The 13834-nt window shown below is 39.3% G+C and overlaps 1 protein-coding gene across 2 annotated transcripts in view; it reads left to right on the plus strand.

Annotated features, from left to right (window-relative positions):
* Positions 1-13834, plus strand: part of drosha (drosha ribonuclease III) — a 161683-nt gene that overhangs the window by 87578 nt on the left and 60271 nt on the right. For both annotated transcript variants that reach the window (XM_033638985.2, XM_078162497.1), the window contains one exon: positions 8151-8221. In XM_033638985.2, the coding sequence (XP_033494876.2) occupies positions 8151-8221 (71 nt within the window). The remainder of the gene's footprint in view (positions 1-8150; positions 8222-13834) is intronic.

Raw genomic sequence — 13834 nt, forward strand, 5'->3', positions numbered from 1 at the left:
TCAAAGTGTTGAATGGAAATCTTGCTTTTCTGATCCCCTGTCATTAACTTCTGCCGGAGTGGGCCATTCTCATTTGGGCTCTTTTGGCCTGCGCACCTCCCATTCTGTAGCGCCCCCTCCCCCCTTCTCTCTCTCACCCTCTCCCTCTGTACTTTTGCTCTTGCCCACTTTACCTCTTCGTCTTTAGAAACCACTTTCTCCCTCCGCTTATTCATAGAAACTCTGCACGCCTGTTGCCCTCCCGTTTCCCTCTCAGGTCCTCTTCACTGATAAGCCACGTCGCTTCCTTCCTACCAAACTGTTTGAAAAGAATTGAGAGAAGAAGAAAAGAGGCCCCACTCTGTTTTTATGGCCCTAATTTCCTTGTATAGTTGATCTGTGGATTATACGCTGCCAGCAGCCATGGGGGATACAGATGGTGAACCTTTGTGAGGGCCCCTCTCTAAGCTCTTCCTATTAAAAGAACGGAGAGAAAGGATTATCTCTCACTTGCTGAATATCAGATTCATACACAATGCAGCCGGTGTGTTCATTGAGCGAGTGCTGCTCCCTTTGTTAATTGCCGCAATGGCAGCAGTGGTGGAGTTGGTTTCTCGCATGCCCTCTTTTTTTTTTTTGTTTCTCCGTCTAACCCCTCCCGCTCCAAACCTCACTTTTTGAAAAGTAAGATGTTTGATGTTACAATGCACTCAGCCTGCCTTTGTCGCCGCCGTGGTGAAATTTCTATTTTCATGTTTTCGTTTCGTTTATTTTATTTTATTTTTTTTAGCCTTTAATGTGTTGCTTTCTGTGTCCGTCTGCTGCTTCAGCCCCCATTGAGCCGAGAGGGAGCGGCTTAATATATTATTTGATGGATTAGAGCCTGAGCGTTTTTGAATAATTCATTCTAGGTTATTAATGTGACTGTCAGCCGCTGGTGTTTCATATGCCCCTGACTCTGGGTTTTTATTGGTCACTGAAAGCCCACAGACATTGGAATTCCATTCCTAAACATAACACTGTACAGTCGGCACGGCTGTCTGCATTAGACTCATGACAGATGTGGAGATTCATTAGTGGCTGGCCTTCTCTGGCCATGACTGATATCCTCTACACAGCAGTGGCTGAAAACTTGGTTAAAGTTTGTAAACTGTGTTCTCTCTGACCTGTATTACATTTGCAGTATAGGGTTGGGCTCCGTTAAGTTTCTGGTTCTATGGTTTGGTCCAGTTTAAAGTTAGGAAAATACCCAGATTCATAAAACTCAGTGTGTAACAAATCTCCAAGGTGAAGGCTGCAAAGAGCAGCATGAAAGTGACCATTCATTGAAACAGCATTGCATAGTGTAGCATTACAAAAAGGTAATGCATGTTGAAAGAGCTGGAATATAAGTGCACTGAACTTTGAGTTCTTAAAGGGACACATCACCCCAAAATCAAAATACATATTTTTCCTCTTACCTGTAGAGCTCTTTTTCAGACTAGATTGTTTTGGTGTGAGTTGTCGAGTGTTGGCGATCTTGGCAGTAGAGATGTCTGCCTTCTCTTCAGCCATCTAGTTCTAATGGAACTAGATGGCATTTGGCTTGTGGTGCTCAAAGCGCCAACCCCCCCAGTTTTCTTCTTCATCTTTTATTTATTTATTTATTTTTTTTGGGGTGATTTCCCAACTTATGCAACTGAAATTTAGATTTATAATAAGGATAACAATAATAATAATAATAATATTTTTCTATTTATAGGCGCCTTTTCAAGACACTCAAGGTCACCGTACAGGCAAAGACAGAGAAAATAACAGCAGATTAAAAATATCAATGAGATAACATAAAATGAGGTAACATAAAAATTATATAATAAAATAATAATAACAACATAACAAATAAATATTCAGCAAAACAAGTTTACAGTAAATGAAAATTCTGTGTAAATAGAAGATGTGTGTGCATCATTTTTATGAAGGCAATAGAAATGAAAGAAACAAGCAAAACAAAATAAATATAGAGAGCATATATCTAAAAGTCCCAAACAAAACAAAATCGTATATACACATTAAAGTTGAAAACTGTTTTATTTTTTAGATAATTTGAAAAATATTTCCAGTGTATTACACATGTTCACTTCCATCAAAATACATGTTTTTCCTCTCTCCTGTAGATGTTATTTATCGGTGTTGTTGATTTTTTTGGTGTGAGTTGCAGAGTGTTAAAGATACCAGCTGTAGAGAGGTCTGCCTTCTCTCCAGTATAATGGAACTAGATGGCACTCAGCTTGTTGTGCTCAAAATGCCAAATTGTTTTTTGAAAAACTCAACAGCAATGTCTCTTTCCAGAAATCATGACGCGGTTACTCAAGATAATCCACAGACTTGTTGTGAGCAGTTTATTACAGGAAGTCATTTCTGTCTACCAGCCATATTACTGCACAGAGGGAAGCATACATCCTCAGCTAGCTCACCTAGCACAGCTGAGCTAGTTGAGGAGGATGCCATCAGTGTTTACATCTCACTCTGATACGAGTACGAGCCTCTCATCCATGAGTAGATGTAACCCTCCTGCGCAATGGTATGGTTAATAGGTGTGGTTTGGTAGAAAGAAAATCGTTTCATCCATAAAACTGCACACAACAAGGTCTGTGGATTATCTTAAAAAGACATTGCTGTGGAGTTTTTCAAATGTATTTTTTTGGTACTTTGAGCACCACAAGCCGAGTGCCATCTCATTCTATTATACTGAAGAGAAGACAGACATATCTACAATCAGCAACTCACACCAAAACAATCTAGACTGATAAATAGCACTACCGGTAAAAGAAGAAATATTGTTTTTGATTTTGGGGTGAACTGTCCCTTTAAATACTGAATTATCTCTTAATTTGGTTATTAAAATCCAAAGTATGAGCTAAAACTAAGTACTATGATAAGGGATTTGAAAAGACAAGATGGTTTAGTCAATCACATTTTCCTGGAAGTTTCAAAAGGGCACCAGTGCACACTCAGATTCACTGTCCCCACTACACTGTCAGTGATTCTTCATGTGCATATTCTGGGCAGGTTCACCTCACTTGTAGCCTCTTTTATTGTGCGCTGGCTTCCCCGGCAGTCAACAACTCAGTGGGTTGAATGCGCCAGAGCTCTGAGACTGCAGAGTGATTTGGCCCGGGCATGATGTTACTGCGAGATGAGCTGCGGAGAGATGCTAGCATATAATTGCCAGTGGAGTTGGCTGGGCGTCTTTGTGAGCTGTGTGTATTCAGAGCGTCAGCTGCAAGTTTGCAGGCTGACGGGGTGGACTCCGAAGCACAGATCTACGTTTTATGATTGCGGCAAGTTGTGCGATTGATTGGATCGCTTTGGGGCACACTTTCTGCACGGACAGCCGCCTTGTCAAGAGTGTTCTCGCTAGAATTAACTGCATATCTTGGTTTCTTCATCCACGGGCCCTTTGATTGACACCAAAGGTGTTGCTTTGAGATTTTTAATACCTTTTAAATCCCTTGAGGCTCCCCTGGTTTCTCCTTTCCTCCCTGCTTACCCTCCACCTTCTCCTTCCTCTTGGAAGAAGTTTTGAAAATCTAATAAGAAGGAAAAACTTTGAGTTTCAACGACTTTGAGGCCTTCATTTGGTGTACTCTCCAAATCTGCTGGGTCATCAAAACATGAAGAAAACTGCCTCCCAGCTCCACCCACACACCCCCAGCTACAGTTTTCACACACATGAATGCATTATGAGTGATAGTTGAAAGACGTTCAAAACTTGGTCCTGGGAGGGAGTTCCTATCCTCCCACAGCTGGTCTCCAGAGGAAACATCTGCTATGAAGCGGCGTCTAGAACTGAGGTCCACATTATGGTAAAACCACAAATCTCAGTGCTGATGCTTAGTGGAAAACATCCTGTGAAGAACCGCTCCCCTCTCTAGAGCCCGCTGCGGTCAGCCTCAGTGAGACACTCACCCCAACATGCCAGGATTACAGAGGCCTGCTTACTGATATACATCTGCAAGGGGTGTAGCAGCCTGCTGTGTGTGTGTGGACTTCAGGAGGAGTTTAGATTTATAGATGTTGATTTATGGACCTATTGTGTTATGATTTTGAATGGTTAGTCAGGGCAGGAATTTCACCCTGTCTGGTCTTGATGCTCCTCTGAAAATCATATGCCCATCGGCCGCTGTGGCCTTGGTGCCCTGCTTTCTGCCTGTCAGTGTTTTTTTTTCTTTTCTTGCCTCTCTGCCCTCTCCTGTCAAGTCTGCCCTAGCAATATTCGTACACAGACTTGATTGGTCAACAGTCGGGTGTGTTCTTAATAGGCCTGCACAATATGTGGAAAATCTGTGATGATATGTGCGACAAAATTGTTCAATATTGCGCTGATGATATGACTTGCGATAAAGAAACACATATTGAATTGGGCATATTTATGATACAGTTCCTTTGTCTTTCTGCTTTAGTAGGTAATCTGTAATAGACCCCAACTTTTTATAGCCTTTCCTCCGATTAAATAAATGAAATTAATTGTTTTGAACATGCATATTTTACTGGCCAAATTGTAAGCATATTGGGTATGACTTTAGTATTTAATTATTGAAAAATGGTGCAGTAATACAGCTTGAATTGTTTTTTTAAAAATATGCCTGTGTACAAATTAATGGAATATTGTAATGATTTTAACATCTAATTATTAAAATTGCTGCAGTGAAAGAACAAGAATGCGATTGAAGATATAGACCTATGTATTTCAACAAAGGAAAATAAGAAAAAATAGAAACTTTTCAGTTTTAAAGAGCCTGTGTGGCCTTTTGAGTATTGATTGCTGAGTTTACAAGATGCACTTGAATGCACCATAAAGTCCCCACCAGCTAAAACAAAACTTGCCTCCTGTACAAAGCAACGTAGATTTAAGAGTTTACTAGCTGTATCAGAACGCACTATGAAGTCCCTGTTCCTGTGTTAGTGTCAAACTGAGATCAAACTCTGACAAAGGAAGTGCTCCGGACTTTGTAGCCAGTTTTACATAGTGGCCAAACCATGTCACTACAACTTCTGGGTTTGTCACATGATGCCATGGGACCCAAAAATACTTTTTTCCCAATAGACTAACATTGGGAAAGAGATATCTGTAAATGAGTGGTTACATTTTCTTTTCAGCATCACAACCCCCAAGAAAGGACTTGTTTCATTGTCGGGATTTGGTCCTGTCAGTCCAGTAACATTTTGAAAACCTAGAAGAGCTGCACAATGAAATAATCGTAGAATTAGCAGAATGCTAAACAGGCAGTTACTTGCCTAGCTGGTGAAGTCTATATTGCACTTCCTTTATGGGCCCAACGATTTGGGTAATTTCAAACCCAAGAAATTGAACTTCTTTGGCTTCCTGCACCACTGAGTAACTTTTGAAGAAATGAACCGGGGTCCACCTCCAATGCTGCACTCTGCTGCACTCTGACCCAGACAAACATGAGACTCTCAACATAGTTTTTTAATACATGACTATTTTGGTGTAAACAACCTGCCACAGTGTGGCAAATTGCCTTCAGAGATTTACTCGCTAAACCGAAAATTTCATCACGTTTCTGAAAGTCATTTGGGATGTATTGATTGTGCGTGTTCGCTTTGTGGTGACGATGAAAACATGACTTATTGATGAGCACTAGTTCCTAAACACTAGTGCGCTCTTTGGCACCATCTGGAACATTTGTTAAATGAAAGCACTGGTAAAATGTTATGATTGATTATTCAGAGCACCATGCTCTTAGTGTGGCTGAGTGTATGTTGGGCACTTAGCACCAGTGTGCCAAGCACAGTGAAAGTCAAACTTAATTGTTCATTAGTTCATATAGACATAGATCGCTCATGTCCTCAAACAGCAGCGCTCTCAGTATAGCGAAGAGCATCAGATTGGATTTCAGTCAACACGAGTGGTATGACCAATGAAAACGCAACCATGAACGAGCTCTGGTTTTGAAGTTTCTGACAAACTGATCAGCACAGTGCATGTGCAGCTCTCAACAGAGATAGAAAGGAAACAAGATGGCTCACTCTCCCGCTGCTTCCATCAGCTCTGGAAAAAACAATACATTGAATTCAGAATGGTTTTGATTAAGTGTCATTTATGTTATTTATTAATGTCATTGACTATTTCTCCATAGAGAACCATCCAATACATAAATCTGGTATTTGACACAATATGTAAACTACATGCAATGAGTATGTTTCTCACACACGTATGCATGAATAGATGTGATGTAACTAGAAGTTATCATATACTAGCCTCATACACCTCATCTGACTGCATCCAGAAAACGTAGAATCATCAATAACATTCAGAAATAAAATATTCTATTCATAAAAATTATGATTTTATACTCGAGAAGTGTTACACTCTGTATTAAAAAGGCATTAATGCTTTTCAAAATGGATTCATTGATTCAAGTGAAATCAAATCATGTGGCCTTGCTGCCCTGGCATGTGGCCTCTGTGCCTTGCTGCAGGCCAGGTGGCCTTGCCCCTAATTTTACTAAATTCCAGGCCTGATCTTGAGCATTGCAGGACCTCTCTGTCCAAAAACCACATTAACAGGTGCCTTCCAAATTCACAAGCTACTTTCATTATTTTGCCACTCAACTAGATTTTTATATTAGTAAAGGGCCTCCAAATGAATGAGAGCTTGTTACTAGCCAAAGTAGCTGCTAGGGTGAGACAAAGTTGTCGGGCTTAATCAAATTTTAGGAACATTTGTGAAATGGCTGGTAGTAATTTCCCACTCTGTTTAGAAGTAAATGGCATGCAAGGCAGATAGAGTGGGTGTGCATTTGTGTTTGTCTTTGTGCTAGGTGGTTTGTTTGTATTTCTTTATGGTTTCGGTTATGTAGGCTGCATCTTCACTGTTTGTGTGTGTGCGTGTGTGTGTGTAAATGGCCTGTTAGCCATCTGAAAGCAGTTTCCCTCCCCAGATGATGAATCCCTCATATGTTTTTGATGTCGTCCATGAAAGCAGTTTGCGCATTTAGACTTGCAACCGCACCGCGCCCCATTTCCACTGGCTCATTTATGCACATAATAAAAACCGCTGCACGATTGTATACCCAATTTGCCAGGTGGTTATTGCTTTCTAAATTGAATGAGCCACCCTAAGTGTGATGGTTCGAAGTTGTACGCAGCTTAAAGGCACCATGATAGTGTCACTGATTTTAGTAGAAACAGTAGAAGAGCAAAACAACAAAACACACAAAGGAGAGTCGACTTGTGCAAAAGGGGCTGACTATTGCAACTGAATGAGCTGGAGATACTGCATATCTTTCCCATAGAGGGAGAAATTTGGGATACTTGTCTTGTTCTTTGCTCGCTGTGACAGCAGCTCTCTGCAATTTGGGACCAATCCTCTATCGAATTTCTTTCTTTGTCCCTTGTCTTTTGTGTGTGTTTGTGTGTTGGTGTATGCACATGCTGTATGAAATGTGTTTTTTTTCCCTCACAATTCAAGTTGGATTCACCACATTCTGTTTGTTGTGTGGACATCTGCACAGATAAGTCATGCCTGAGTGTGTAGGTGTGCGACAAAGAGGGTGTTATACTTTTGTCCACACTGTCCATGAATGGGTTTGAGCATAAAGTCTGCATGTGGGCTCGTATGTGTTTGAGAGCCCTATTCATACCTAAACATGTGACAAAGGCTCTGCCTGCCTCAAGTTTGATGTTTATGTGACCTTGGCCAGTTCCATCTCACTGTGATGATGCAACCCCCCCCCCCCTCCCCCCCCTCCTCCTCCTCCTCCTCCTCCTCCTCCTCCTCCTCTTGCGCTCTGACAAGGGGGAGGTGGATCTGCACGGGAACCCTGAGGTCATTTTCACCGCCAAAAAGCAATAAAAATGCACTCCTACTTTTAATAAAGCAATTATAACTCATTGCCGAGTTCAATTAATTTTAAGTTTTCCATTAGGAGAGAAGTCTGAAATTGCTTCAGAATTGCTAGAATTTTTTCACACCAGCAATGCACTGCTGAAATGTAATGCTTTTCACAGTTACTTGAAATCTGTGTGGGTTTTCGCATATTATAGAAAGTCTCCTGCACAATTTCCAGCAAATACTTCACACAGTTTGCACACACTCTCTTGATTAAAGGTATTGAATTTGTTGTCATTCATGTTTTTTTTTTTTTTTGTTTTTTTTTTGTTTTTAGGTGCTGTGTATTTGGAAGGAGGTTTGGAGGAGGCCCGGCAGCTCTTTGGTAGACTGCTTTTCAACACAGGGGTAACTGACAAAATGTTTTACTCTGCTTTAATTTGGTTTCTCAGTAGTTTTATGTCCAGCTTGTGTATTTGCATGTCTCTGTCTTATGTGGACACTCATATGTGTGTACACATCAGTCACAGAGATGAGCAGCGGACACGCTCGACATGATTTTCCTATTTTGATTTGTGTGTAATGTTTTCACCAGACCGTCCTCTTTTATTTGTTTAAACCCACACACTGCGTGTTTTGGCAAGTACCACATATTGCACGATATTGTGGCCTTGCCAGCCTCAGAACCTGAGATCTCACATAATCTTGCTTTACCCCTGCAACACTTTGGACTAGCTGCTTATTGTGTGTACGCTGATATGCACAAAGATAAAACAATACAAGAAGAAAGAAAATCTGGATGAAGCCGTAGCATGGCTGGTATATTTTTCGAACTGGAGGTGTGGAACATTGAGGTTTGCCAGTTTTGAGCAGGACACCTGCTATTGTTTGAGTGTGTGCATGTGTGATCAGCAGGCATGAATAATTGATGAATGGATCGGTATTTGCATTTATCTTGGCAACAAATGTTATGAGTCAATTAAATAACTTGCAGCACATCTAGTATGTAGCAGCAGGCTTTGGTCTAATTGGCTATTGAGGGTGTTTGTCTGAGATTCAGTTGGTGACTCCCACACTGCAGGACGCACAACGATCTATCAAACATGTTTGATCAACATGGGTAGTTTTCGAGAGACTAGCTCAGAGACTTCAGGACAAAATCTTTGAAAACCTCACATGGAGGAACAACTGGGGAAGGTTGTCTAATTGGGGATCATCCCTCCAGTGACAAATTTGCTAGAACTTTTAAATCTATTTAACTTGACTAAAAAGTATTTTTATACCTCTGAGCTGGCAGTAGTTTGGGCAGGAGGCATTATGTTTTCAGATTGTCTGTCTGTCCATCCATCCCATTCTCATGAATGGGATATCTCAAGAATGCCTTAAGAAAAAAAATCCTAAAATTCAGCACGAATGTCCACTCAACCCAACGATGAACTGATTTGATTTTTGTGGTAATGGGTCAAAGGTCAAGGTGCAAGCACTGTGACCTTGTCTGTCTCATTCTTGTGAATGCAAGCCTTGAGGGATTTTCTTTCCAAATTTGGCACAAATGTTCACTTGGACCCAAGCATGAACTGATTAGAATTTGTTGGTCAAAAGTTAAGGTCACTGTGACCTTGCATTGTCTAATTTTTGTGAAGGTAATATCTCAAGAACAGCTTCAGGGAATTTCATCATATTTGGTCATGGTCACTTTGACCTTGCTTAGGTCTCAAATCCTGAACGGGATATCTCAAATATCTCTTCAAATTTGGCACAAATGTTCACTTGGACTCTTCGATGAACTGATTTAATTTTGGTGGTCAAAGGTCAAGGTCACTGTGACCTTGCATGCATCTTATTTTTGTGAACGCAATATCTTAAGAACTTGAGGGGACTTCTTGAAATTCGGCACAGAGGAAGATGTGTGTGAAGCACCTGTGTTTTCACAGACGTGCATATAAGGCAGTAATTCTAGCACTAACTTTTATTGTGACATGTTTTTTTCAGGGTTCAAGACCAGTAATTCAACCAAAAAAGTCTTTTCAAATTTTAGCTTTTTATTTACTTTTTTTTTCCGTTTTTGACAAAACAGTTAGCCTTGATTTGTCTCCATTTTCTTGGTCAAATTTACTGTAAGTCTTTTCTGCTGCGTGCCCAGCCATTGTGTTTGAGTGCAGACTGTAGAGTATTTGTTTCCATGTGGAGAGCTGAAACATCCTTGGTTCTGTTTTACTGTCATCCTCTGGCCATGAACGTAGACAGCAGTTATCACATTATTGAGCTGACATGAATTGGAGGTCTTTATTTGTATGAGAGATTCCCTTGTAAAGACTGATTCTGTGAAGCTGCTGAACAGATGTGGATTTAAAACCCACAAAATGTCAAGTATTCTAATAACTTTATTATGAAGAGCAGTGCAGCATCTATTGGAACGGGAAGAGGATAGATACACCGTTATCAAGACTGTTAAAAACAGTAGTCAGCATACAGACAAAGACACACATGTACTCACAAACATGTCTTCTAAAGGCAAAAAAAAGAAAAAAAAAGGCATTAAGCACATCAATATCCCATGGCTACAAAAGATACCTGCTGTTATACTGTTTGTTTCATCATTCAGGGAGACAACAGCTGGGTGTGCTTGTGGTAAAATTTCCAAATGGAGCATCCGCGTACAGTGAAGAAAGAAAAGATTAAGACAGGGTGTATTAGTAGCATGATTGAAGGAAAAAACAGGAACCCAAGTAGACAATGAGTATAGTATCAGATTCACAATTCTTTATATTGTGGTCAATCTGAGTTGAAGTCTGTATTTTGTATAAGAATAATAACAATACAACTGCACCACAGGATCTTAGATTAATGGTCAAGAAGGACAAGTGAAAAGCAAGATCTTAAAATCAATTCTAAAATCTAATGGGAGCCGGTCAAAGGATGGCCAAACGTGGGATATGTGATCTGTATTCTTTGTTCTGCTTTAAAGTGTCTCTTCAGCATTTTGAACTGCTGGAGATGAGTGTGAGCTCTGCAGCTTACACAAGAAACTAGGAATTAAAGTGGTCAATACAAGAGTAATGAAAGCATGAATGACTTTCTCCAAATCTGAAAAGGATAAAAAACATGATTTAACAACCCTTTGTACATGGCCTTGAAAGTGAGAATAAAAGCATCTGTCCTATTGTAGATAAAGTTTATCAATAATCCTTTCATTATGTCAACCAGGCAACTCTGCACAAAATGCAAAATTATGTGATTCACTCTGGGTTAAATTGTAGATTTTGTTATCACCTGAATGACAATAAAAAGAGACACCATGTCTCTTAGTGATGTTGCCAATGGCGAGCACGTAAATAGAAAACTGATAGGGACTAAAAATAGAACCTTGAGGAATGCCACGTATGACAGGAAGAAGCGAAAATGCCACAATAGAAACCACTTCGTATAGAAAGTAAAGTAGTCTCTGTGATTCCAACAAGGAAGATCTTAAGTAAAATGTTATGATCAGCATGGTTCACACCTGTGGTACATTAGTTTTTGAATGGCCTTTAACACAAAGCGGGGTTGCCGCATAATCAAATTAATCAATAAACCTCAAGATGCCATGCTTTACACTGATATTTGAATGAACTGGCTGGGATTGGACTGGCTGCTTGTTGTACAGATGGCCAAAACCAGCTTCCATCCTTGCAGTGTTTCACCTCGTTCAAGGTCCTTCCTGAAGTTTGTTATCACACTGACTGTATATGTAAATTTAAATACAAAAGTACAGTTTGGACTCAGAAACCTTTGGTATAGTACCTTTTGTACCAAAAGTAGCTCCAAAGGACTTGTACCTAGACCAAAGATCTGTTTACTAAAGCATATGTCATTTAAGAGAGACAATAAAAACAAATAGAATGGTCATAGTTGTCATGCTGACATTTAAGGTGTGTTGATGTAGTCAACTCATGCACTGAGTAACATTAAATGTATGATCCACATTCAAAGTTGCCGGTAGCTACCGGCACTTGGCCCAAAGAAATAAATTATTTTTTCTCAGTCTATAGCGGTTGCTAGAGGTAGCAGACATCTTATTTTATAGTCAGAGTTTGCTAGTGTATAAAAAACTTGTCATGTTATGAACAGTGATTACATAACATTTAAAACCAGCCACAACTCAGCCCTGATAGTTCTCGATTGACCAATCAACGGACTTAAGTTAGACATCAGTGTGCCAGGTACCCCAACAGAGGGGTGACGAAAAACAGGGACAGTTCTATTGGTACCATCCACAACATTTCACAATGGAAATGAAAAAATAACCATTATAATGTGTTCTGAACTGAACTAAACAAAATTTAATTGAATTGAACCTGGCTGCTTAGTAGAAACAAGGCTAAAAAGACTTTCCAAGGATTGGAGGGTCAGAAACGAACACTAATCCAGCAAGTAAAAGATACCAGATGCCTGGCAGTGTTGGGCTCATTACTCAAAAAATGTAATTATAACTCATTACTTTTTTCAAAAGTAATATGACTTCTTTTATTACTCTTTGCCAACAATGTTTTTTGTTACACTGCTCATTATATTACTTATGCCTTTGCACATGCACCACTGATTGAATGTCAGGTTAATCTCCAGTAAGTGCAACTAAGGCTAGACTACTTGAAAATTATTTTTCACCTGGGTGGTATAAATGATCTTGTTAGTGAAGAAGGAAAGCTTATGAGTAACAACCAATTCCCTGTTATGTATGGCAGTATTTGTTCCCTCCAATCCTTTAATCAACTGGTTTCTGCTCTTAGAATGCACTTGAAAAGAAAAAAATGGATGGAAATTATAAACTGTCAGTTTGTCAGCCAGCTATAAAAAATCTCAAATGGCTGCAAAACAGGAATAAAAATCAAAACATTTAATCTAATGCATCAGTCCTTAGGAAGTATTCCTTACAGTACTTATCAAAAATGGGAAGATACTTTAGACTGCAATATACCATAAAAACTGGTTTTTGGTTTGATATATAAAACAACCGTTGACTCATTTACAAGATATTTTCAATTAAGAATAATTTATAATTTTCTAGCAACTAGAAATAGGAAGGATATTATAAATATAACCAAGGTTACTTAGATAGGTTAAAAAAAAAAAACATGTGGGCAACAGCACTCACAAAAGACAAACAAGTCAAAATGTATAATTTACTAGGGCAACACACGGTCAAACAAACAAATGTTTCGGCCTAAGCCTTCTTCAATGTTTTTTTTGATACACTGAAGAAGGCTTAGGCTGAAACGTTTGTTTGTTTGTTTGTTTGACCATGTGTTGCCCTAGTAAATTATACATTTTGACTTGTTTGTCTTTTGTGAGTGCTGTTGCCCACAATTTTTTTTTGGAATCGTTCTGCAACTTGCACCCATTGTTTTTAAAAATATGGGAGTTGTGCATCCTCCTTTCTTCAGCTACTTAGATAGGTAGGAAAAGTTAATTGAAGCTGAGGGGTAGTGAGAAAAGATATGTGGTGAAACTTAAAACTGTGTATGGTCTCACTCTTATCTCTTGAAGAATGCCTTTTTTGTCAATTTGTATTTGTTGCAGTTGAGCTAGTTTTGGAATATTGTTATGCCAATATGAAATTGTTACTGTACAACCATTTGTCCATGTGTCGTGTGAGGTACATTGTTTAGCTTTTGTCCTCTGTTTTTTCTTTGTCAGTTAGTTTGTTTCTATTTATGTTATAATGGAGTGATACTGTTTGTTTGTGTATTGGTTTTGTTGTATGTAATCACCACCTGCTTACACTGAATTCCTTTTTCTAAATGCCAGAAGTGACAAGAAATTACAAGAAAATTATGAATAATTATCATTAAAAATGACAAAAAAAAGATAAGGAAAGAAGAAGGAAAAAAAAGAAAGGTTCCCACTAGGGGTGGTAGTGGTTGGGTTTATAAAGAAAAAAAAATCACCTGGGTGTCTTTTGTTGCCTATGACCAGTATTTTCCCAAGGATCTGTCTGAAAGTCAAACATGGAGATCAGCAACATTTCATTCACCACATGTA

Source organism: Epinephelus lanceolatus, chromosome 20 (genome assembly GCF_041903045.1).
Source record: "Epinephelus lanceolatus isolate andai-2023 chromosome 20, ASM4190304v1, whole genome shotgun sequence".
NCBI classification, from domain to species: domain Eukaryota; kingdom Metazoa; phylum Chordata; class Actinopteri; order Perciformes; family Serranidae; genus Epinephelus; species Epinephelus lanceolatus.